At 46.6% G+C, this 24700-nt stretch overlaps 1 protein-coding gene and 1 long non-coding RNA gene across 7 annotated transcripts in view; one reads left to right on the plus strand and one right to left on the minus strand.

The window, feature by feature from the left end:
• Nucleotides 1–24700, minus strand: part of SYT16 (synaptotagmin 16) — a 130268-nt gene that overhangs the window by 5255 nt on the left and 100313 nt on the right. For all 6 annotated transcript variants that reach the window (XM_064659425.1, XM_064659427.1, XM_064659424.1 and 3 more), the window contains 3 exons: nt 6870–22743; nt 5559–5681; nt 10–126 (listed from right to left, as the gene is read on the minus strand). In XM_064659425.1, the coding sequence (XP_064515495.1) occupies nt 22430–22743 (314 nt within the window). In that variant the 3' untranslated portion in view covers nt 10–126; nt 5559–5681; nt 6870–22429. The remainder of the gene's footprint in view (nt 1–9; nt 127–5558; nt 5682–6869; nt 22744–24700) is intronic.
• Nucleotides 7215–24398, plus strand: LOC135416348 (uncharacterized). The gene is made up of 2 exons (XR_010431554.1): nt 7215–7344; nt 17152–24398. It is a non-coding gene; the product is annotated as an uncharacterized LOC135416348 (long non-coding RNA).

Here is a 24700-nt window from a genome sequence, read left to right on the forward strand (position 1 = left end):
GATACTCACTTTTGGACAATACTCATGGTAATCTTGATGTAAATGTTCTTCTTCTGCATATTTTCTCTTAAAGTAGGCTACTTTCGACGTCGTTAATGTCTTTGGTAGGCCCTGATCAGACCAGCTCTGCACAAAAGAAGAAGAAAAAGAAGGTCAGTACTGCTTGCTGCCCTGGTGGCTGTAACATCACAGTCTGGGGTGTGTAGGGGAAGGAGGGGTCTGGAGGGGGGATGCAGCCAGGGCGACACTCAGCCTCGACCCGCAGCCTTCAACACACTGGAAAAACAATTGAGAGGCTGGCAAATGTGAAGGCATTTCTGAAACACCCACCCTGAGGCTTATCAGCACAGCAAGCCTCTCTCTGGACTGACCACCACAGCACCAGCCACAGGTCGAGTGGGCTGTCCTGGCCAGCCAGAGCATCACAGAGCAGGCGAGAGATGCCCAAGGCAGGAAGGTCACCATAAGGAGTGACTGGGATGGGACCATCCATCTGCAGGACAGGACCGTGTCCCATGCTGTGGGGTGTGCAGGCCAAGGGATGGGTTTTGATTTCCACACACCATGCACAGAAGCTCCGTGGCTTCCCTGGAAAACCAATACAGAGCATATTCACTAGATGGTAGTGTCGTCTCAGAGAAGCAGCAGAGCCTCAGTTCTTTGGACTAAGAGAAGGAACTACTGGGCTTTTCTTTTGTCCAGTGAAAAGATCCTAGTGGAGGTCTGGTTCCTCACAGCAGAGACCTGCAGAGGACTAGGGCACCCTGTGCTCCTGCAGGCAGGCCTGGTTGGCTGTTCTGAGCTCTTTCATCTCTATGGAAATGTGTCATGGTGTTAATTCAGCATCTTAATGAAGTCCATAACTCCGGTGGTACTCAGTCTGGTGAACACTGGGTCCCTGTGAGAGCCAGGATTCGTCTTTGCTTTGCTATTGACCAGACAATAAGAGGGGGCATGTGCACTTGCGAGAGGCATCAATTCCCACACTCTCTCTTTTATAAGAAAATTGTGTTGTTTACTTTTAAATGTACCATTTTTTAAAACTTGTTATGTTGATATCTAAAGTCAATTCAGGGAAAGTATCCAGACCCGCTTCATAGAATAACTCAAAGTCAGGTCCTATAGGAAATGTTTTCTTCCCCAAATTGAGATCTCTTTATGGTAGCATTTGAAACTTTTCTGAGAAAATAAAGGATTTGGTTCTGGACAGCTTCCCTGTCACAGCAGAAAAGCCAAAGGATATTGCACAGCTAGAACACAGACCTCACATCATTAGAAGGATCCTGCCATGGGGCATGAAGGACTCCTTGAGTCATAGCTGCAGGTGGGAGTAATAAGATACCCACACAACCCTTTCAAGGACTGACAGAATCTCTCCTTCACCAGCAGGAAGGATCAATGTGCTCTTCCTTCCTTCCTTCCTCTACATCAAAAACCCACAAGAAGGGGCTGAAGAAGAAATTCCCTCACACAAGACTCTTCTTGTGCTTTCTCACTGAATTTCAAGTCCATGAGGAGGGAAGTTTCTCATAAAGTATGTTACAAATCTTTACAGAAAACTCCAGACTGGTGGATTAACAGTCACCTCAGCCCTGCTCTGGAACCCATCCCAACATGGATTGAACAAAACAGTAGCATTTCTCTGGGTGATGGACTATCGCTCTTGCAGTGGAACAACACTACATTCTCATCACCCTGGACGACCACATACACCAGGGATGCTCCCTGCATCCACCTCAGCTCTCCAGGGCAAGGGCACATTTGTGGTCTTCACCACTCCATTGGCATTGAGCAGCTGCAAACACTGGTTTAAATTCATATGCAGCAACCTTCACTGCTTGCAGGTTTTATTCCAGTATTTGAGTTGCACCAGAGCCCTGACAGCCTGGACATTTAATTACGCTGATATTAGGTTCCCGTAGGTGGAAACCCCACTGCTGTCTTATCTGAGCACAACAACAAATGCATTTATCTCCCAGTGCCATGGGATGGGAGAATTCTACAGTTTTCCTCACACTTCTCTGAGACAGACAAAGGTATAGACAGATGAAGTGACAGTCCTGTAGCCACCCAGGCTGTTAGGGCTGGGAATGGAGCCAAACCCAGCACACAGGTAGATGAGTCAACCATGGACCCATCCTTTCCCTCAAACCAAGACTCTAAGTGCTCTAACTTGCTCCCTAGAGCTTCTCAGGGAAAAAGCTGGGAGTGTGGCCCTAGTACTGCCTGTGTGAAGCATAAACAGAAAATCAACCTGAGTGCAGGGGCAGCACAGACAATCACAGTGCACAGAGCACCGTGGCTCAGTTCTGCAGCTCCGCTAGCTCCGTACAAACCTCTACTTTGCTGCTCCATGCCACAGGAATTTCTCTCCCTGCCCTAGAGAATGGAGGGTGACAGTGTGAAACTCAGCATCCCCTGAGCACAGGTGGTCCTATAGATACCAGCAAAGAGCAGAGAACAGGGACAAAGGAAGGAGCACTGGCACCCTGACCCTGGGAGGGAGGGAGAGAGAGTGAGGGAAGGCTGTGTTTAAGCACATGCCACAGGATGGGGACTGTTGCTGGCTGGCGGCAGCAGACAGAAAAATTGTATTTTGCTGAGGGATATATATGACCATCCTGGCAGTGAGTTCATTGAGCATCCAATTTGTGGGGTTATGTTCAGCACCAGCCTGGGATGTACCCACTGGGTGCAAAGAGGTTGTATTTAAACTCCTGAAGATCTTACATAAGCTAAAGCAGCAGAGTTGTAACAACCTCCCCATAACTTGGTTTAGGAGCAAGGAAGGGAAACAACAACCAAGCAAACACCAAGAGCATCTCTAGGCTGTAAATTCGGCTTTAAATGTATTCCCACTTTTAAATGAAAGACTACACTCTAGGAGCAAAGTACCCTCAAGCTGCTTGACAACACACCAGCTGTTAGCAAATTCCAGCAGTTCCAAATCTGCAGTGCCTGGGGCACTCAATTCCCCACACCAGCTCAGCTGCTACCTTCCTCTCTCCGGGAGGGAAGGGGTGTTGACTGCACACCTGCAGCTATAGGGTGAGAAAGTGAGCTGAAGGCAAACAAGTCCCATCCCAGGGCTGCTCCACAGAAGTTTGAGGTCTGCTTTTGTGCTCAGTGTAGCTACCATCCCACCACCACCCGCCTCGCTGTCACTGTCATGTTTTGTGGCTGCTGGTGATTCCCACACACCTGTCTGCAGGTGCAGGGAATGAGAGCACGAACTGTGCCTTGTACTGTGCCCTCGACACCAACACGGATGCTAAAGCTTTCCAGGGGCCCCTCTCCCTGCAGGATGCTCTCAAGGACCAAGCCTTTCTCTAACACTTATTGAAAGTCAGCGTGCACTGGCTCTGTGCGTGCCTGGGAGCTGCTTGGCTGGGGTTACAGGCTGTAGTAATGCCGCAGTGAATCAGACCCTTAGTGTTTTGTTTAAATATAAACATATTGAATCAGTGCTTTTTGTGTAGAAGGCTATTCTCGCGAGCCAAGTGTTTTGACAGCTACAGCAAGGTGGTATGAGTCACTGCCTCTGCCTCACTCAAGCTCAGAGACAGATACATCTTAATCACATTACGTTTTTTCTCAGCACTACACCACAAGTCAAGGCACAGGGCCAAATTTCCCCGCCGGGAGACTAACCAGCGGAGCGCTGAGTCCTGAGCCTGGGCTTTGTCCTTCCAGGCTGGACGAACCGTGGAAAAGCGCATTCAGCGTCCCGGCAGCGTTCAGCCGCAAGCTCTCTGCTGCTCACCAAGGACTCGGTGCAATTTGCAACAGCGGGAAGTGCTGCCGAGGGCTCGGGAGCCCCAGGGCAGGCGCTGCTGCTCACGCTGCCCGGTGTTTACACCCCGCCGGTGCCGTGCCTGCTCTGCATGCGCGGCACATCAGCACATCGGAGCACGGCGGCTGCAGCTGCCATTAGCGCTAATGGAAGTTTAAAATATAAATCCCATGCGCGGCAGTGAGGACGGAATAGGCGCCTCTGTCTCGAGCTTTGTAGCTCTCAAACACAGCTTCGCAGGGGCTTTAATTGTACTTTCAAAAGAGCAGAATATGTCCGTTCCTATTTGTTTCTCAGGGAATAATTATGGTGCTCGATGGCGTGGTACTCACAGAGTTATTAGGCATGTTTGGACAGAGGGTTATCTTATCTAAATTGGGTTGGAAATAGATTTATAGCATGGCAACTTCCCAGTTGAACTGCAAATTGCAAGAAATTTACTTCATCTGGTCCCTGTGCTCCTGCATTGCCCCAGTGACAGGAACCCCTCTTTGGCACGAATTAGTGCCGGGTGATTTCCACAGGGCTGCAACCTTGCCGAGACAGGAGCTAAGACAGAGTTTAATAAATGATTGAACAGCCAGGAAAAAAACAACCAAATCTAGTGCTTTTTCATCTCAGGCAATGGAGAGGAATCTGGAAGTCCCGGTCTGCACAGCAGCTCTGTCCCAGAACTTGTACGTGAGCCCTTGGGAGCATCCCCGCACCTGCCTGTGCCTCCACCTCCCCTACCTTTTCTCTGGAAGAAAATTCATCCCTGCCTGCTCAGTGCTGCAGTGAAAAGGGTTGTACGAGTCGATACTATTTGGTGTTGATGCAGACATCTGCAGGGGGTAAGCACAGAGCCGGCTGGCCGAGCCAGACCTGCCGCCGCTGCGCACGGAGGTGGTGACTCAAATGTGCCGGTGCCCTGCAGGGTTCCTATCGCAGCCTAAGGAGGGTAATCAATATACAAGCTAAAGCTGGCTGAGACGGAAACCATTTCTGAACATCTCTTGCATGCACAAATAGAAAACCTCAGGCTTCTGAGCACACAGAAATTGGCCTTTATTTATTGGCGGGAGATGTGACTTGGACATGGCAGGACGTATCATCATGTCCTTGCGACTGCTGTCAAACTGCCGTGATAAATTCCCCCGTCTCTAACCTTCAGAGCACTTGCAATTAGGGGGTGCTCAGCTGAAACCTGCCTCTGATTTTCGCGCTCTGCTGCAGCTTTTCCCCCTCTTCAGGGGAAGCATAAGCAGCTGGTCCCACTGTGGGATTCCCAGTTGATAACGCTAAGCTACCAGACCGCAGGCAGATGAACATGTGGATTGAAAACACATGCCAGCCCTAGGATTTCACACGGACTGCCAATCGATTGCAGTCCTCCCAGCGTATCAGCCTTATCCCTCTCTCAGACAGAATAAGCCCACTTTCATTGACTCACGGAAAGGTGGGGACCCACAGCCGTACTGTTGTCTGCTGGCTTTGCGCTTTAAAACTACCTTTTAGTTGGCTAATTGCTTTGCAGATCTCCCTAATTGCAGATTCTCCCTCGGCACACGTGTGTACAAGGCACAAGCATCTGAATAGCTCTCATGAGGGCATGAAGGCACGAGACTTAATGGCTGAGTGACTATTCCTGTCTCGATTCCTACAGTCCCACTACTTTTATCAATAGAACAAAATAATAATTCCAGGTTCACCCCCTTTCAACACTAATTCCAGTAAATTCCCTCACTCAGCTCGACCAGCTGAAGTCTGCAAACTTGTTAGTTACCTGAGGATGCGGAGTCAATCTGCAAAGGGTCTTTCTGGGATAATCTCAGCAGTTCTGGTAAGATTTCCCCCTCGCACGGGCTCAGCGAGCATTTCTGGCAGCACGGCACTGCTGAACGGTTACCTGGGGTGGTGCATCAAGGAGAAACACACATAGCTCAGGTGGCAAAGTCAGGACAAACACGGCAAGTAGCTGGACCACACGAGAAGAAAGTGCTATTTCAGCATCCCCACAGGGCTTAGTAGTAGGAATAAATAAGAGTTCTGATGTCACACCCAATTCTCTAATTTTGACCTTGCTTCCTGGAATCCCTTTCAAACATCATCATAAAACATTAAGAAAAAACATTTCAGTCCCTCAGTGGTATATCCTCTCAGAGCAAATGCTGCAAAAATACAGCTTGCTCCTCTAAATATCCAGACATTTCCAGACCTAGAACATGAATTCTGCCCTGACCACCTCTTAAATTGGCACATTATTTTCTCCATTAATTCTTGCCATCCTCAGAGGACAGCTAAAGGGCTACTATGAACCAACACCATTATTTTGAGTAGTAGCATTAATTTCCTATCATGCACACACTGCCTGCAGAGCAATATAGGTCCAGGGAAAGTCATATTCCCGTTTCTCTTCAACAGAATTATTGCAGGATGCATGTTTCAGTGTTTGCCTGACATACAGTGCAGCTTCCAGGCTGATGCCTTCTCGGGGAAGTATCTGGCATGTAAGAATATCTCCCACTCTGGGGCAAAAATTATCACAGATATGTGGGAGTTTACCTAAACTCTGCACTTTCATATGTGTGTGAAGAGACACTCACGCTTGTTTATGCACATGAATGAAATTAGACTTGTCTAAATCCTACAAGAAAGAAAGAGCATGTATGTGTGCATATTCATGCCTCGCAGCTATAAGACAACTATATTTAGACAGTTGTGTCATCCCAGAGATGACACCATTAACAGGCAATGAAAGAAGAGCTATGGTTACTTTTCAGAGTTCAGCTCTGACCGTAAAAAGAGGACTCTGATTGAAATGACCTTTCGTAGAGCATGCTACAGCCCGGCAGAGCAGCAGCACCTCTGCCCGTAGCCCATAGCACTGCGGGACGTGCGTGAGCCTCCCTCTCAGCTCTCTGCCCTCTTCCACGATGCAGCAAAGCCGAGAGCTCACAAACAAACACAAAACTTACTCCTCGTCAACAGCCACCTGCTAAACCCGCTGGGAAAGATCCCACCAGCAAAGCCCCGCGCCACTTCACTGCCTCGGACAACCCCACAGCTTGCTCTCCCCCGGCTCAGCGCCACTCACCCAGCGAGCCCCGGCTCCAGAGGGAGGGCTGCTCCGTCCTTCCCTCGCTGCTCCTGGAGGAGGTGGTGGCGGTGGAGGTGGTGGTAGCGGTGGTGGCGGTGGTGGCAGCTCCTGCGGGTCCCTGCAGCCACTGAGGAGCGCATCACCTCCCGGCCGCAGCCCGCGGAGGTGGGTGCCCAGATGTTCCCTGCGCGGATTGGTCCAGCGGGAGCAGATGTTGCCCGGTTGCTAGGAGCGTTGCTAGGAGCGCTGCTAGGAGACGGTGACGCTCTCTCCATCACTGGCGCGACTCGAGGCCGCGGGGAGGGAGGAGGAACGGGGAAGGAGGGAGGAGGGAGGGGGAGGTCCCGCCACCGGGATGCTCCGTGCTGCGCCGAGCCAAGCCGAGCCGTGCCGTGCCGTGCCGGGCGGGCCGCCGGGTTGCGGGGTGAGCCGGAGGATGGAGCAGATGCCGCGGCTCAGAGCTGGACAGGCGGTGAGGAGCTGCCTGAGACTCGCGGCAGAGGATGGGGATGTGAAACACCAAAACTGGGAGGGGGGTAGCAGCCCGAGGGAGTGGGAAGGGGGGGCATAAAACCTCCCTTTGGGGCGGACTGAAGGAGGCACGGAGAGGGTCGGCAGCCGGGGAGGTGCTGAGTGCCCGTTGTGGCACTGAGAGGGCAAGAGCTCTGCTTGCTTCAGGCCAAGACTGGGAAAAACACAAGGCAGTGCCTAGAAAGGCTGGAGGGAGAGATGAGTCCAATTTGGTACTGCTGGCAGAGAGCCGAGCTCTTCTGCTCTCTCGCTGGGTCACGCTTCTCTTCCCTCCCGACTTACATTGCTCCCTTCTTCCTCCATTCCCACATCAGATCCTCACACACTGTTTTTCCCCTGAGCTTTCGGGATGTTCCACCACTGTGCCCTGGGTCTCACCCTGGCAAATACACCCGTGATCCCAAAGAGGCACTACAGCACTCTGCAATCCCATGGGCAGAAATTGGATTGCTGCAGGAATAAAAGCTGCAGAGCAAAACAACCCAAATCTCCTCCCGAACAAAACAGCAGGTCACTGTGGGGTGGGACAACTACTGTGCCTCACTCAGACAGCAGGATTTTACTGCTGAGCACACTCCTTATGGCAATAGGTAGGATATCAGGCTCAGCCTACCCTCATAACAGAGGGTCCAGCCAGCAAGGCCCAGAAAAAGTTTAAAAGGAATAAATACAGCCTTAAATGTGTAAGTGAACAGAGGGGAAATCCCTTTCCCGAAAATACTGACAGATAGAAGAATATGAAAAAAAATTTTTTTAAAAAAATTCTTCTTTAAAAAACAGTTAGTACAGCCAACTATGCGTAGGGAACTTCCCTGGAAGAAGTGAGGGATTCCCAGAGGAGTTGTACAAGTTGAAAAGGAGGTGTAGAAGATGAGATATTCTGGAAAGCCAGATTGGTGCCAATGGCTGCAGTGAAGTTACCAGCACAATACTGTCTAAGATCAGTCCCAGCACCAAGCCTGGGCTTTGCTCAGGACTTTTCTCCAAGAGGAAATCTTCTTAGACAATAAATTTTCTTCTGTGCTTCCCAGCTGTGTCCTTTTCCACACAACTAGCATGGATGACACCGTAGCTCCTGAGAGGCTCATGCTAATACCATAGCCATCCTCATCCCTCCATCCAGCCCATAAATCATGGAATGGTTGGGGTTGGAAGGCACCTTAAAGATCATCTTGTTCCAACCTCCCTACCATGGGCAGGGACACCTCCCACTAGACCAGGTTGTTCAAAGCCCCATCCAAATTGGCCTTGAACACTTCCAAGGATGGGGCATCCACAACTTCTCTGGGCAATTATGTTCCATCTTGTTACTGAAAGTGACTCAAAGTCTCAGACAGTGCCTAAAACAAGGCAAGGTGCTATGGGAAAACATTCATTTTAGCAGCATCTGAAGGTCCTGGGCAATCCTCTGTTCTCCTTTGATCTGTAAGATGGTGTCCCACACACGTTGTAACTTGGCATGTCACTGCTGGTGGGACACATGGACTTCCCCTCCTTCTGGTTGCTCCAGAGTCTCTATGAAGGTCCTGCAGAGGAGCATGCACCAGCCTTAGTCCTCCTCCCTCTTACATGGTAGGAATGGAAGCACACTTCAACTGGCATTCCCCTGGATCAATATCTCATCCAAATTTTAACAAACTGAGTCTTGGCAGGCCTGAGTCCCAGCTAACACACGTCAATGCCACAGACTCAAACCAGTTACTCCCTTGACTCTGAGCATCTGGGTGTGTTTGGTACTCAGCATGCACGAATGTGTGAATGCACTCAGCTCTCCTGGTCTTTGCAGTTTGAGGAAAGATCACTCACAGCCATATACTTACTTCAAATTATCTCCGAAGCTCTGCTTCTTTTATTGAGAAGTCAAATGAACTCCAACTAATTTCAAATTTGAATTTTCTAGGACAATAGGAAGGCACTGGAATTTAATTGATTTTGATTACCTACCTTATTATTATGCTGCCAGTAGCAGTAGTTCAGGTTGGTGTAATTTTAAATTTACTGTGAGATGAACCTGACATTTCTGTACTGCTGAATAGAGGACTTGAGCGATTCGTCAGCTCTTCACAAAGATGTCATAATTAATTCAGTAATATCACTTCTGTAAGCAGAGACAGAAGACACAGAAGCACCTACTCCGTGCCTAGAGCTGAATGAACGACAGCCTCACTTACTCCAGTCTTCGTGAAAATTACTGTATTTTTTTTTAACATTCAACACAACTTCTGCTGCAAAGATACATCTTCCCCTCTCCTCTCAGCACACAAGCAGGACTTATTAGCAGGCAATAATTTACAGCCAAAAGGTCAGCTATGTTTCCTCAGCTGGCTCCAAAAAGTATTTCCAACCCCTGATCAGCCCGGAAGAAATTCTTCCGCAATCCAGATGTAGCTGCTTTTCTTTGTCTGCTTTCCCAGGGGGCAGAGAGTGCAGGGAAACAGATCCCTGCCAGTATAAACCAGCATTGCTCTGCTGGCTGAAAGGCATCTCCACCAAGATGAACAGCAGATGCTCCATCTCCAACCATCCCATCCCCTTTCTCCTGCCATGGGAGCATGAGAGATCACCTCCCCTCCTTGTCCGAAGAGGAGTTTTCCCCTCTGCCAGGGATGCCTGGTTGGGAATCACTGTCCAGCTGAATTGCACAATGTTTCAATGCAATGGAAATTAAACAGACCTGTGAACTGGGATCAAAGTCCCTATTGACAGTGATATTATTTGAGAAGATAAGAGTTTAAATGTGTACTGCATAAGATAAAACCCGGACAGGCAGACAACAGAAGAGCAGCTTTTTTCTTTTAGTTTAGTCTTTTGAAAGCAGGATTGCCTGGCATAGTCAGTGTTATAACATATGTATATTTTAAAATGGTTTAGAGCAATTGGGAATATAAAAGCCCAGAACATTAGCATCTACTTTACTTTAACTGTCTCACAAAATTAAAAAAAAATCAGTTCCTTCATTTCAAAACAGTTGTCTCCCCAAGTCAAGTGTTAAAGAAAAAGTGAATTAAAGTAATGAATTCAAGCACCAAACATTCAAAAGATGTGTGTACAAAAGCACCAGTCCTCTCAGGCAGCATATGCCTACACAGTTACTGTATTTCTAAACACAGTATGCAGAAGTTATTTTCAAAAGATAAAATATACCCAAAATGTTCAGCATTTGTATCTGAAAACTTTCAGATGTGAGGAGCTACATCCTGGACCAGGTTTTATCCCTGGCCTGGCATGCTCAGCTGCCTCCAGCAGACACAGACTCTCAAAAGCTTTCCCAGCCATTGGCTTGTCACAGCAAATGAAGATGAGTAGCTCCAGTTTCTGGACCCTGTTTATGCCTCCCAACAGTTGGCCAACCTCAGAGGGACTGGATGCCTAGGGAGGCTAATCCTGCCTGCATCTAAAATGAAGCCTTTGCATTTCATTTTAAAATACTAGCTCTTTCTCTTTCGACTCTTCCAGTACTAGAACTCTATTTTTTTCCTCTATCTCCCAGTTCATTGTATAAGAAAATTTGTTGGTATTTTAAAATTTGAAAACTTATTTTTTACCTCCTTACATTTTAAAAAAACTTAGAAAAACCTTCTGAAACAAGCTGGGGAAGAGCAGAACTAATGAAGTTCATTTTCCTACTTATTTGTACTCTTTATCCCCTACATCCTCCCCACCACCCCCAAACAAATTCCACCATGTCTGCTTGGACACCCACAGCTCAACCAGAGACAGAACCAAAGTCAGCACATGCTGAAGCTTGTCTGGAGCTTTACACTGTCATGATGGACCAGCTGACCAACCCTTGGCCATCAAACCTACTTCTTTCTGCTTCCCTGTAAACGATCCTCTGCCAGCTGACAAAATTTGCAGAAGCAAAACTGCCTTTGAGACAGTTACCCTTCGCTCAAATGTGATTGAAATTGGCCAACCTGTTAAAAAGTGATGATGGTGGAAGAGAGACTGGCGAGGAGACAGATGGCAGACAGCTCAGCTTTAGCCTCCACTGAGCTGATTGAGAAGTGGGAATGCTTTCACCCTCTCGTGAAAAATGATATCACTCTTTCGCTGAAATTCAAAACTTAGTTTCCTGACATTAAAAATGTGACTTTTCCAACTGGTCAAAATTAGGATGAAAAAAGGGACGAAAAAAACATTACTTGGTGCTTTGCCAAGGAACGAAGTCATTCTAAGCAAGGAATTAAAATGCAGCTGGAGGAAGAATGGGATAATAAGAGCGATAAAACATAACACAGCCGGGAGCCGGGAGCCCAGCGAGACCCACACGAGTTGATGCTGAGCAGGGCCGTCCCAGCAGGAGCAGCAAGTGGATTGCTAAGCCCATTGCACTTGCACTAGTTGTCCACCAAGCACATAGAAATCCTGAGTCTTTTATTCCCAAATTTATGGGCAGCCTCACTAAGGCCAAGCTAACCAAATGTTGGCGCCAAGACATACCCCCTCTCTCCCCGAGTTCAATGCCAGCACCTTCATCATCACGTGTGCCGAGCTTGCACAGGGACACAGGCAAGTCTGCACGGAGGGGTGAAACAAACCCCATGCTGGTTAGCCCTGCACTGGGAACCAGCCTGAGAAAACCCACCCTGAGGCTGGGGACATTCCCAAAAGGACATGGTGAGGCTGCAGGAACAGCAACACAAGTGTGGTCCCCCCCACAGTGCTCGAGTCATCCAGAGCAATTGCTGGCACCCCTCAGTGCTGGGTTTACACGGGAGGAATCGGGTGAGTTGGTGGGAGGATTGAGGCTGGTTGATTGGGCAGGGAGAATTTTAAGTGGTTTTCAGAAAATGCGTGGGGTGAAGTAGTGTTATGGATAATCAGACCAGAAAAACTCTGTGCTGGTACCGACTCAGACCATGTCACCACCTTGGCAGCAGTGCCCACCTGAGCTCCCAAACCCTTCAGCAGCTTGCAGATGGTGCCTGATTCTGTAGATCCTCCTCTGTGTCTGGGGGAGCTGCTGGCTGCCACTCCAGAGCAAACCCCCAGCCTGCCCTGCAGCCCCACCCAAGCCCTCTCAGCTGAGCCTGGTCACCCATGGACATCAACAAAACACGTTTTTCATCCCCAATTTACACCAAGGAGGGTGAGTTTTCCCAAAATCCCTTGTTTTTCTCTTAGCCTCTCAGCATAATCCACTTCCCACTGTCTTTCAGATGAAGGGCTCTGGGCTGGGTTTTTTGTGTCCCCAGACATGTCTCGTACTGGCCGCTTTTCCTGAGCTTTCCAGGGACTGAAGCTACCAACAGTTGCTAGAAAAAGAAACTCTATTTCTGGGCTGGTCCTGGAAAGCCAACCCTGTGGATGCCAGCAGGGATGCAGAAATCGTGGTTTCTCATGTCTCCCTCAAAGGTGGCACTGCTATTCTGAGAGGAACAAACTAACCCCAGTTCAAAATCACCAGTTTGGAAAGTTTTTTTAGCTTCTGTCTTTTTCTGTCTTAACGTAGGCATGGACTACAACTTCAACCTGCCAGAAGTAAACCACTCACACAAATAGATCACGATCAAAGGTAGATGTAAGCAAAAGTACTCACCAGATACAGGCATATCCCTCATGCTTGGCTTCATGTCAGCCCAGTTTCAGCTCTCCAGCTCATCACTTGAGCACTTACTTCTGTTTCCACCCTGTGGCCAGCCTAACTGCTATGGGGGCATCCCTCAGTGTCCCAGGATGTCAACAAGACTGGTATCTACACACAGGAGACACAATGGTGACATTGACCCCTGCATGCCCTGGTGCAGATGCCAACATGTCATTGGTGTATACGAGAAACCCGGTGATTGGGGAACCACCATGGAGAGGGTGGGAGGGACTTCTCCCCCAAATCCTGGTGGCGCTGGATGGCAGAGTGGGGAAGAGCAGGCATCAAAGGTATAGCCAGCACTTCTCCTTCCCCACACAGAGCTGGCTGAAAGGAGGTGTGCAGGGGGAAGCAGATACACAGTGGGACACGGGAACCTCTCCAATCCCCCAAAGCCCCCCCAGCCTGCTGCCACAGGGCCCCTCTGTCAGTTTGGATGGACATGGGGACCGGGTGGGGGGCAGATACTTCCCGTTCCTCCCAGTTATGCATTATGCACCAGGCACCTGCATCCCAGTTCCGAACAAAACACATCCACCTCTCCTAGATGCATATTCACTCCGTTCAGCCACAATGGGAACAAAAAGGAAGATACGTCGGTTTTGCATGTCTACATGAGCCATCTGCTTCTATTTTATTGATAAAAACCTGCAACAGCAGAGTTCACCTTAACAAAATAAGACTGTTTCTAAGGTGTGGATGGCTGTATGTGTGTGGGGGTAATTTCAGCCCAGAATTTTGCAGAAGCTGGGTTTGATGGGTTTTGGGTTTTTTCCCCCAGTCAGATATCATCTAGACATTAGTATTCCTAACACAGCATATAATTAGCGAGAGGCAATATATTGTATGATCATGCACGTTAGCACTTAAATAGAATAAAAATGTTTCATTGTCAGCTGCATGAAAAGCTAAGAATAAACCCCTACCACTCTTCCTGATGAATATCCAAACATCTTTTCATCATATATTTCATCATTTTGTCACAGTTTTGCACTGCAGATATCTCCTTCAATCACGTACCCAGCAAGTGAAACAACAGTCAAACCACCCTGGTGGCCTTACCAGTCAATACCAGCTGTTTATTAACTAGATTGAACGTACAATTTTCCGTGCAAATCTTTGAGCTTTTCAAAAGTGAAAAGAATGTACAAATTTGTTTCTTATAAACTTCATGAACAGTTCTCCCTCCATAGATTTATTTATCATAAAAATAATTCAACAATAAATGCAGGCTCTAGAAGCCTTGCTTTTGAAACAGCAGAAGTTAGAGACCTGGCCTTTTTTGCTAATTTTTCTGTATTGTTATTATTTAAAGTGATTAATTTATAGATAAATATTGTGTTTGCCCAGAGAATCTGTGGATGCTCATCCATGGAAGTGTTCAAGGCCAGGTAAGATGGGGCTTTGAGCAACTCGGTCTAGTGGAAGGTGCTCCTTGCCACGGCAGGAGGTTGGAACTAGATGATCCTCAAGGTTCCTCCCATCCCAAAACCATTCTGTGATTCTATGAGACATTTTTGTTTCTCTGGGAACTCATGGTAACATTTTCTTTTCAATATGTGAAAGCTGGATACAAACGTGCCAGGAGAAACAGCCATGCAGCCTGTTGGTTCCTGTTGAAGCACTGATGGATCATCTAGAGCTTTTATTGACCTGTATCTGGTGGGAGCATCTCTCTATACTGAGTAATGATGGATGCTGGTATGAGGAATGCCAGCAGTGCTCACTATTTAACAGTAGGAATGGATAGTGTGTCCTCCTGTTGCTTATACTTTGGGAGTTGGCTGCACTGGTTGCCCAGAGAAGCTGTGGATGACCAGGTTGGACCGGGCTCTGAGCAACCTGCTCTAGCAGAAGGTGTCCCTGCCCATGGCAGGGAGTTTGGAACAAGTGTGTCTTCAAGGCCCCTTCCAACCCAAACCATTCTGTGATTCTGTGACCTCAGGCTGCAAAAGGGGAGCTGAGATTTCTATTACTCCTGATGCAGCCTCATCCAGAGGGCTGAATCACTCTGAATACCAACTGGCTCACTACACACCCATGGGATGTACTTAGGAGACTACAGCAAAGAAAGGAAAAATCTTCAAGGCAGATTATTCTACTAAACTCCAGGAGGGAAATGCAGTAAGAGGCTTACAACACTGTCCTGTGGCAACACACCCCAGGAGTTATATCTGTGTACTCACAAAGCTGCTGGGGGGGGAAAGACTCCCACATCACGGGGCACACAGAGGAAAGAGGAGAGGGACACCTCAGTCTCCTCATCGCCAGTGTCCAGCTGTGACTGCGACAGCGAGACAACAAAAGCCTACCAGAGGTGGTATATTGTTCCAATATAGAAAGAAGTCAATACACACTAAAAATAACTTATTATATACAGTGTATTTAAATCAACAGTCAAATATACATTGAGATGTGCTTCATGCAAATGCCTCGCGGCACTCTACCATAAAAAACATTTTTATATATACACATATAAATGTCACGCAGTATTTAAATGCTAAGTCTACCGAATGATTACCTCATTTACTCTTCTTGACAAACAAAACTCTCTGCTGGGAAAAAGTCAATGAAGTTACAGCTGAGAATACAGCCCAGCAAAACACAAAACACGGCAATGTCAGCAGAAGAATACAGGAGAGATGTGGTACCGGTTTAATTGGAAAACTTGTGCTTGAGGTGCCACGTAGTGACAGCAAGAGATCAGAGGATAGGTTTTATCCTGAGCACCATGAACATAAAATATTGCTACCAGGCACAGACCTGTGTTGGAGCAGACCTCTGTAGATATTAATGAGAGGATGGGAAACACAGTGATGGAGACAGCATGAAGGAAAAGCACCTGGAAAGTGTTAACAAGACACAGGGATGAGGAAAGCTGGCAAAATTATATTATTTATTTCCTAGCTGCTAATGAAGAGAAAATTTTGCAATGTTATCCTAAATTTGAGAAATTAAGGGAAAGGGAGGTATTTGGCACAATAAAATGCCTTCCCTGGAGGTCACAACTCATTAATGGTTGTGGGGCTCAGGAAGAATCTAGCTTTTGTCTGGACCCTGAATCCTTGTTCTTCACCCATGCCCAATATCAGCTTTCTGTCTCTTATTACTCAATAAGATCAGCCCATGTTGGTATGATGGTACAGAGGACAGACACCTCTGGAGTATTTGATGTTTATTTTATGTCACTCATTACAGCCAGAGGAAATGCAAGAGCCAGGAGGAAACATCCTTACTTCCTCACACCTGCAGCTGCCCAAGCAGCTGTGATTTCTGTTAAACCACTTCTGTTAAGTAAAACCCAACAATTTGCTTTCCAATTTTCTACAGAGATGAGCAAGTAACAGGTCTAAATGGAGCTTCACAGCTCCCATCTGGATTTTGTGTTTCTTCTTCAACTTTTTCCAACCCCAGCCTGCCTAATGTTCACTGGATGTAACATGGTGACCATATAGGTTTTTGGTGAGATCATATAGACTACCACAGTCCATCTGCATTGCTGCCAAGCAGCAGTCTTCCTTCTGCCTTATCAGTAGTGATAACTTGTAGGATTCAGGATTTTATGTTCCTGTGATGGGCAATACCCAATTCCCACGCAGGTTCCCAAATTAGGATCGAAAAAAGCATCAGCACTGGACTTTTTTCTGCCTTCTACAAGCATTAGGTTTTCCCTGCTCTGTGTACAAAATCTGTCTAGTGACAGAGCTTTTCTCAAGCTGTTCAATTCTGCAGCAAAATCTCAAAATTCATCCTCCCATGACAAACTCAGGAGCAGAGGGGAGGGAAAAAAATCTCACCTTCAACCTTCTGTTTTGAGGGAGCAGCTCAGGGAGAGCCCAGCCTGCAGCTTTCCTCTTACTAATTTGTACAGATGGCTTGTGTGGAGAGGAGAGGGATTGTAATGCCAAAAGAGATGAATGGTATCTACCAAGTTCTTTATCCAGGCTACAGTATTGACCTATATCTGCTCCATAAAGGTGAAAAAACATGGATAGCTGTGTGGGTTGAGTGGGAACATCTTCCTGCTGCCAGCTGGCAAACAGCTTGGGGATTACAGCATGAGGATTAATAGCCTTTGTCATTTGTAAGTGCAGATGCTAACCTTACTCCTATGACAGACTGATCTTCTTTGGATTCTGTGCCTGTTTGCTGTTCCAGAAAGATGACCTTGGGCCGCTGTGAGAGACAAAATACTTACACATTCATTTCTTCAGGCCCACAGTGTAGGCTGCAGGAAGACACGAGCTCACCCTGCACTGAAAAAAAAGGCTGTATGCCTTCAGCAGATCTGGAGCTCAGGAATCACGCAGAGAAACTGGGTTTCAGCTCAGGCTTGATGCCACCGCAGCCCAGCTGTGCTGCTTTCTGGAGTAGAGAGTGAGCAGACTCCCAGCTCTACAGCAGCATGAGCACACTGAGAGCCTTCCCTGCCTCCCTCCTCACCACCTTCCCACCACTGCTTGGGGTTTTCATTTTTTGCACGACATCTTGTTAAATCTGCACCAGATCCCAAATAAACACCCAAAACAGCTATGTGGAATTATCCTGGATGTCTTTCCAAGCTTTAGGATCTGTCAGCTTCTGGCTGCTTGTATCACAGAAGCAGATGAGCTGAGAGCCAGCACCGCTTCCTGGGATATGAGAATGTATTTGTTGGGGTAGCACATGCTGAAGGGGAAAACGTGCCTCATTCGAAGTGTGAGCTTTTCTACAAACCCTGGATGCTTTGTTTTTTCCCCTCAAACCATAGCTGCAAACATCACACTACATTTTAAATGGAAAGCGGATGTTCCTGCATACTAATTCCTTCAGGCTCTGTTGTCCTTTCACAGAACACAATGCCCATGAGAAAGAAGAAAGCAAACACAGAACAGGTTGTTTCTTCTGTCATTAACTTGGTCCACACTGAGGTGAACGGGTGTCAGTACTTTGTAAATATTAAAGTATCACAGCCCAACTAACAACCTTCAAAGTCCACAAGTGGATTAGACAGCAGGGTTGCAACGTCTTGATCATGAGCACCATGACTTTAAGACAACCCCTCTAGGAGTCAGCTTCCCCCAGGCCCAGAGATAACGTGATGGAGAAGGCCATATTCTCTGCTCAGCCTTTTTGTCCACCTTTCGTGCTGAAGGGCAGAAGGCAGCTGAGAGGCAGAGAGATGAAGCGCTGTGATCACACAGATTAAAGATGATGATAAATATGGGAGTGGAAAGCAAGCTCTGCAGGCACGCCAGCTCCAAGGTCATTGCCAGCTCCAACTGAAGGGGAAAACGAACTGCCACCAGAGGAAACGCCTGCTCCTCTGCCAAGCTGCCACCTCCGGCTTTATGCTGGAAAAATGATCAATAGCAGCTGGCAGCTTTTGGTTCTGCGCATCCAGGAACATCTAAAGACATTCATGACTGAAGATCAGTCGACTATGTAAAGCACCAAACAACTCCTCGGGATCTGCAGCCGCTAAAAATACATCTGAGTATTGTCCATGTACCCCAGGAGCCACACAACCCACATTATCTCCAAAGGGAAGCGCAGGCAAGGCAGAGCGACAGGAAGGAGCAGGCCACAGCAGGGTCCAGCTAATTAAAGACACTGGTAAAAAGGAAACCCAAACAAATCAAAGGATGCAGAAGACCATCCAGACAAAGCTTTTGCAAATGGACACTTCAGGGAGCCAGCACTGCAGCTCAGTGGGCTAAAAGAGGTACTCATTTCTGTGGGCATCAGCTGAAGATCACATCATGGGGAATATAAACATGGTGAGATCATTCTGTTCTGTTGTCGATACACATTTAAACCAGAAGATAAAACAACAGCAGAGCTTAGCAGGACAGAGCAGGACAGCTCCAGCTGGCTGGAGAGAGACCAAGGAAGGAACAGACTGCAACCAGCTGAATGATGCTGTTCAAGATACAGAGCTGTATGCAGGGCACTTGCCCACAATATTCTGGGCCTATGCCAGTGCAGTTAAGTTCCTTCCCACACAATGGTTTTGTGGGTTTTCAGGTTTTTTTATTTTCTGATCCTGATCCTTGAACTTCCCATGGCCCTCCCACGGGAAGCTCCTCTCCCCCCCTTGGAACCCCAGAGAAACAGAGAGGAAGCATCAGCATCCACATGGAGGAAGGCCAGTGAAGCACAGGGCACAGCCTACCACCCATCACCAACTGTGAGCCAAGGGAGAGTCAAACTTCCCAAGGAATTGAAACCTTTCTGCAAATTCAGTCTTGTCAGCCACTCCCAAAGGAAACAAGGGGTTAAAACACTGACTGAAAGGGCAATGGTATTTACATAAGAAAGACCAGGAGCACAAGCCAAGCCTGTATCAATATTAGCAATGACTAATTCAATCTGTCAATGGGAAGAATTAGAGGAGCTTTGGAATATGCCAGGGCTGGTACAAATCCTTCATTTCACAGACAGTCAACACCGAAAAGAAAAATAAACCACGAAAGCAGCAAAAATATCAAAATCCAACTAGTAAGCACAAGCACCTCCAGCACCTTGTTCATCCCAGGATTCAAAAAATTCCTCCATTGCTTTAGTAGGAACATAATGAACCCCATGAATGCACTGCTCAAGGCATGGATATGCCAAGAGTTTTGGCAGTAGCTCCAAAACCCCAATGGTCCATTTGCTGCATCCCTTTTTACCCCCACTCCAAAATTTTCTGGTGAAATATAAGGCCAAAAGATTGCAGCAAGAATGCAGCAACCTGCTTCCCTTGGACAACTAAGTTTTAATACATGCTCAGATATTAACTTACTCTAAGTAAGCTGTTTTCTTTTGCTTTCCTCTGACTCCCAATACTCTACACTGAAATTATATATTAAAATTCAATTCCCATAATGCTGTATCTTTGGAAAAGATCTTACTGTGAAAACAGCATGGAAGTCCAAAACCAGTTTATTACATTGCTTTTTAAAATGATCTTTTTCAATAGTTTTTTTTTAATCATACTGTTATAAATCTGGGTTATCTCCAGTTCACCGCTGAAACACATTATCAACTTACAGTTTTCCCTTAGCTAATCATGAAGCATAAGCAACACTTTGCAGGTTCAAGAAGTTATGGAGAAAACCTCAGTAAGTTTATCATATATTCACATTCCAGGTAATAAAATTAATTATAAACACTTGCACATACATTTTATGCAGTTCAGGCAAAAAAAGATGCCGAGATTGGAAAGCAACTGGAATCAGCAAATGTACCTTTTGAACTGGGCTGTTTCCTCTACTTTTTTTTTCCCAGAAGAAAAGTGTGTGATAAAAAAAAAATCTATTCTCCTGGTTACCACTCAAATGTTCTTTTTTTTTTTTTGCATTGGTAATACAGCAGCATTAGCAGTGCAGTCAAAAATATATTTGTTTGCTGAGCTGAATTTAGATTGTATCCTGTTTTGTGACAGAAAGCCCCAGTAGTGCAAAGTAGATATGTCAGCTTATCTAGACAGGAGAGGAGAACCCTCCTGCATATGATACCCAGAAGTCTCCCTGAAAAAATGATACTCAGACAGGTGATAAGAATATACAAAAGCAGGGTCTGTAGAATAGCTTGTATCACCTGTACCAGAAGCCCTCCTACATGCAGATTATTCTGTCTGCCTCATGAGGACAGACAGAGCCTGTGTGTATGACACCAAGTGATAACCTGTGACTGAGAGCACAGCAGTGCTCTCAGGGCCTGGCTGGCCTGGATGTGAGCCAAACCAGCAGAGAGGCCCAATTTTGGTCAAACAGCCAGTGCCAAAATTTGCATTAGTTAGATTTGCACAGCACCATTGAAGGAAGGAGATGGCTGCAGTGCAGTAGGAGGCAGAATTTGGTGCCAGATCTCAGCAAATGACAAAACCAAAACACGAAGTGACTCAGTACAGACAAACCTTTTCAGCAAAATATTTCCTGTGTCTTGCTGTCATCAGCAGGAATGGAGAAATGCCAGTCCTCTCCTAGAGAGCGGGGGGAATGGGAGATTGGGCAGCTGATAGCATTTGAAGATCTCAGCACCTCACTGCCTACATACCATCACTGCACTTGAAGATGAACATCCTCCTTTGTGTCACACATGGCACTTGCTTGCAAAAACAACCACTTAGTCAAGCAGCAGACCGAGACACGTCCCCTATCCATCATCTCCACGGCTTCAACTTGCAGAGACAGGGAAAAAGAACAGAGTGGAAAAGGACAATATAGTCTGAAAAGTTACAACGTGAAAGTGTCATCACCTCATCCAGCATGCCTGCTCCTTGCATTGTTTTCAGTGAGAGGCAGGAAGCACAGTACTTTTCTCCGGTGCTAGTTCAGCAGAGCCCCTCTGGGGGGTCCCCTGGATCCTATTCCTTGCCTGCAGGAGAGCTCGCCCCCAAGATGAGGTGACATGGTCTGGCATCCTCTATGGCTCAGTATGCCAAAACTAGTCCCCTGTCATATCCCAAGAAGATATTAAAGGATAGCCCTCAGCAAACTGAGTAGTGCTCAGCTGAATCACAGAGAAACCACAGATCTGAAGCCTTCACCTGTAATGCTCACAGAAATGCTTTTCTGAATGAACCTTGCTTCTAAAAACCAGATTAACACATTGGCAAAACAGTGATGCAGAAAAGAGTGATTCAGGCACAAAGGTGGATGTGCAGCTTTTTCTGGTCTTTTTTTTGGTATTTGTGATGACAGAAGCCATAACTTCAAGTAAACATCTAAACATGCATTGTATAATGCAATAGAAAAACTGATGCTCATTATCTCTTGTGCAAACCTATGGCAATGCAGGCTAACAAGTGCGCAGGGTGCCTAATTAAAAATATCAATAGTGTTAAGTCCTAATATCAACTGTTAGTACAGGAGAACAGTAGTAATGTCTAGGCACTTTAAAGTTGACAGAGAATTCAAGAGTGCTTTCTCATGCTGCTTGAAAAATATATCATCCAGTCTACAGTGGTATCAAATGCTTATTTCTAGGACTTAGAAACACGATAATAAAAGGGAGAGGATGTGATCTGCATGCAGGTTAGCCTTTCTGTGAGCTATCTGCGTGTGAGGAATATTTGCAAACTTCATTAATATAAATAAGGGGAGGAAGAGAAGAGAGAGTTTAACCCAGAAGAAAACAGCATCAGAATCAGCCTGTGATGATTAAGCTTATGACAAAATCAGCAAGACAACGACCAAGGAAAGGATTTTGTAGGTATTCCCACTGCTTCTCGCCAGGGTTAATTATTTGGATGTAGAAAACGCAGGACAACCTGGAAAGACAAGAACTAAATGTGCTTTCCAGGCCTTGCCACCTTTAATACCCATGACTGCTGACACCAAGCAGCCAGGTTAAAGCACACATGCCCCGTCAGAGCACAGCGCTTGCCACGGGATAGCTGTTTTCTGCTGGCTGAGAACAAGGTAAGACAGCCCTTTGTCCCAGGATCTGCAAGTTGCCCTGGTAACCACTAGGACTCCAGCAGCGTGTGCCACCTGCAGACCTGCGTCCCCTGCGATTCCTTCATTTCCTGCCAGTGGCTTTGCTCCTCCTCTCCGCTGCTGTTCTGACCCATGGAAATCCAGCCGATCATCTCCTTGCGCTTCATGCTGCGCCTGTTGTATATGGAGATCATCAGGGTGACATCAGAGAGCTGGAAGAGGGCAACCTGGAAGATGAAGGTTTCCTTGTAGACAGGGTTGGGTTGTCCTCGGCGGATGGAGGTCTTGCAGCGAGACATCTCCTGACCCACAGAGTTGCGCAGGCAGAGCTTTCCATAGGTATCTAGGACAGAATAAAAGAGGAGACAATACCTCTGGCACAGGTAACAGACTAAATGGAAGCCCCAAGTGGTCAAAAAACACCCAAAACCCCTCCAAGTACAGCAGCTTTGTCTGCAGTGAATAAGAGACAAGGGCTGGACATCCCTCCTTGGTAAAATCCATGGGATGAGAAGCAGCAGATGAAAGCACCTCTTGGATTTTCTCATATTAAGCTGTGGAGAAAAGGAAACTGATGTGTGTTTCAGCCCTACTCTCTTGGAAAGAGCAGGGTACCTGGTATCCAGTCCTAACAAACCTGTCTACGATTAACTGAAACTATGAGCATCTCTATGGATTCTCCACATCAAATGGTGTGTTTCCATCTTCCCTTCCTCTCCCTCACAATCAAGCTTCATTTGGGCTCTCTTACCCGGCTTTCCTTTGACTGCCCTTGTCTCTCCACCACTCTCTTTTGGAAGAATGCCTCTGTGACCTATTGTTTGAGATACCAAGCAAAAGGATCTTGAAAGACAGGGAAAAGAAACCTGCATACACAGTGGAATGATTTATCTCCCATGATAATTTCAAGTTTTTTCCAAATTCTCATATTACTTTTTTGGTGGACTCAGGGTCAATTTTATTCACTATCTAAATCAATACAAGGAGTAAACATGTCTAGGAAGGAATGGTCCAATTCAGTGTTCCTGTAAATCTGTTCTTTAAACTCTTGCTGCCTCCTGTATTAATTAGTTCACCTCTGCTATGTGCTTGTTAATATTGTGGTCTCAGAGCTCCCAATGCTCCACAGATCCAGCTCAGTGTAAGTTTTCACCTTGCTCTGCATGTGACAGTGACAGATTGCTTGGCTAGACAAGTCCTCTGCTAACCCCTTCATAATCTGTGCCTGGGTTCCTGCAAGTGAGTATTATTTCAGAGTGTGCTGAAGATAGGAAATAAATAACAAGCCTCCTTCTCTTGTCTACAGCATTTCTATCCTCTTCTGTTCCCGTTTGATGTGCTATTTTACGCACTTATCTACTGAGCAACACAAGGTGTGAAATTACACTTCAGGTGTGAAAACACTTCTATGTCTCCAAAGCAGGGCTTTCCACTCCTCTCAAACTGTTCCACTGAAAAAGCTGTCAGGAGACTGACAATCAAGGAGCAAATTGTGAGCCTGCACAGCTGTACAGCTATCGAGTTACTGCGGGGAAAGTTCAGCCCAGTCATTAGCTGGGGGGGCCAGCTTGGCTCCCAGCGTAACACTGGCGATGAATTAGATCTTGCCAACAAAGACCTACTTGTTGCACAGAAAAGCAGAGCTTTGATTTAATTTCCTGATGGTATCTGGAAAGAAAAAAAAAAAAAAAAAGGCAAAAAAAAAGCTTTAGTAAGAGGTGGACTAATTTCCACCTTACTATTCAGTGTTGGTGGTGCTGAGGGACTGAAATCTGTAACAACTTCAGATCCATCAGAAGCACAAAGCCCAAGAGAGGACTCTCTCTTCTACCTCAACTCAATGTGGAACTCTGCAAGACAACTACCAGACACAACTCTTGCAGTGTTTGTAGAGATGTCACTTTGTTTTGGACTGGCAAACCCATTCCTCATGTGTGAGTCCTGGCTGCTGGTCTAGGCTGCAAGGAACTCCCTGGAAATAAAGATAAGTGAGGAGAAGAGGTTTTATAGATGGGGTTTTTTTATGTATTCATCCTCTTCTTCTGAGAAGGGGATTTCCAAATAGTAAAAGATCTCCACCAGGCTAATTTTTAAATACAAACAACTAACTAGTACAGTTCCCTGTTTGAACTTTAAAATTTTTCTTTCTTTTGAATTAAAAGCTCACATCTTCACATAATTTTAGTGTATTTCCCAAACCAACCCCATTTACAGGCAGAAAGATGAAGTATCTCACTTCTGCTGGAAGAGAAGTGAGTGCTGAGACCTAAGAATTCACATAGATGAGACCCCCTCTCTTT

The sequence above is a fragment of the Pseudopipra pipra genome, chromosome 6, assembly GCF_036250125.1.
Source record: "Pseudopipra pipra isolate bDixPip1 chromosome 6, bDixPip1.hap1, whole genome shotgun sequence".
Lineage (NCBI taxonomy): Eukaryota > Metazoa > Chordata > Aves > Passeriformes > Pipridae > Pseudopipra > Pseudopipra pipra.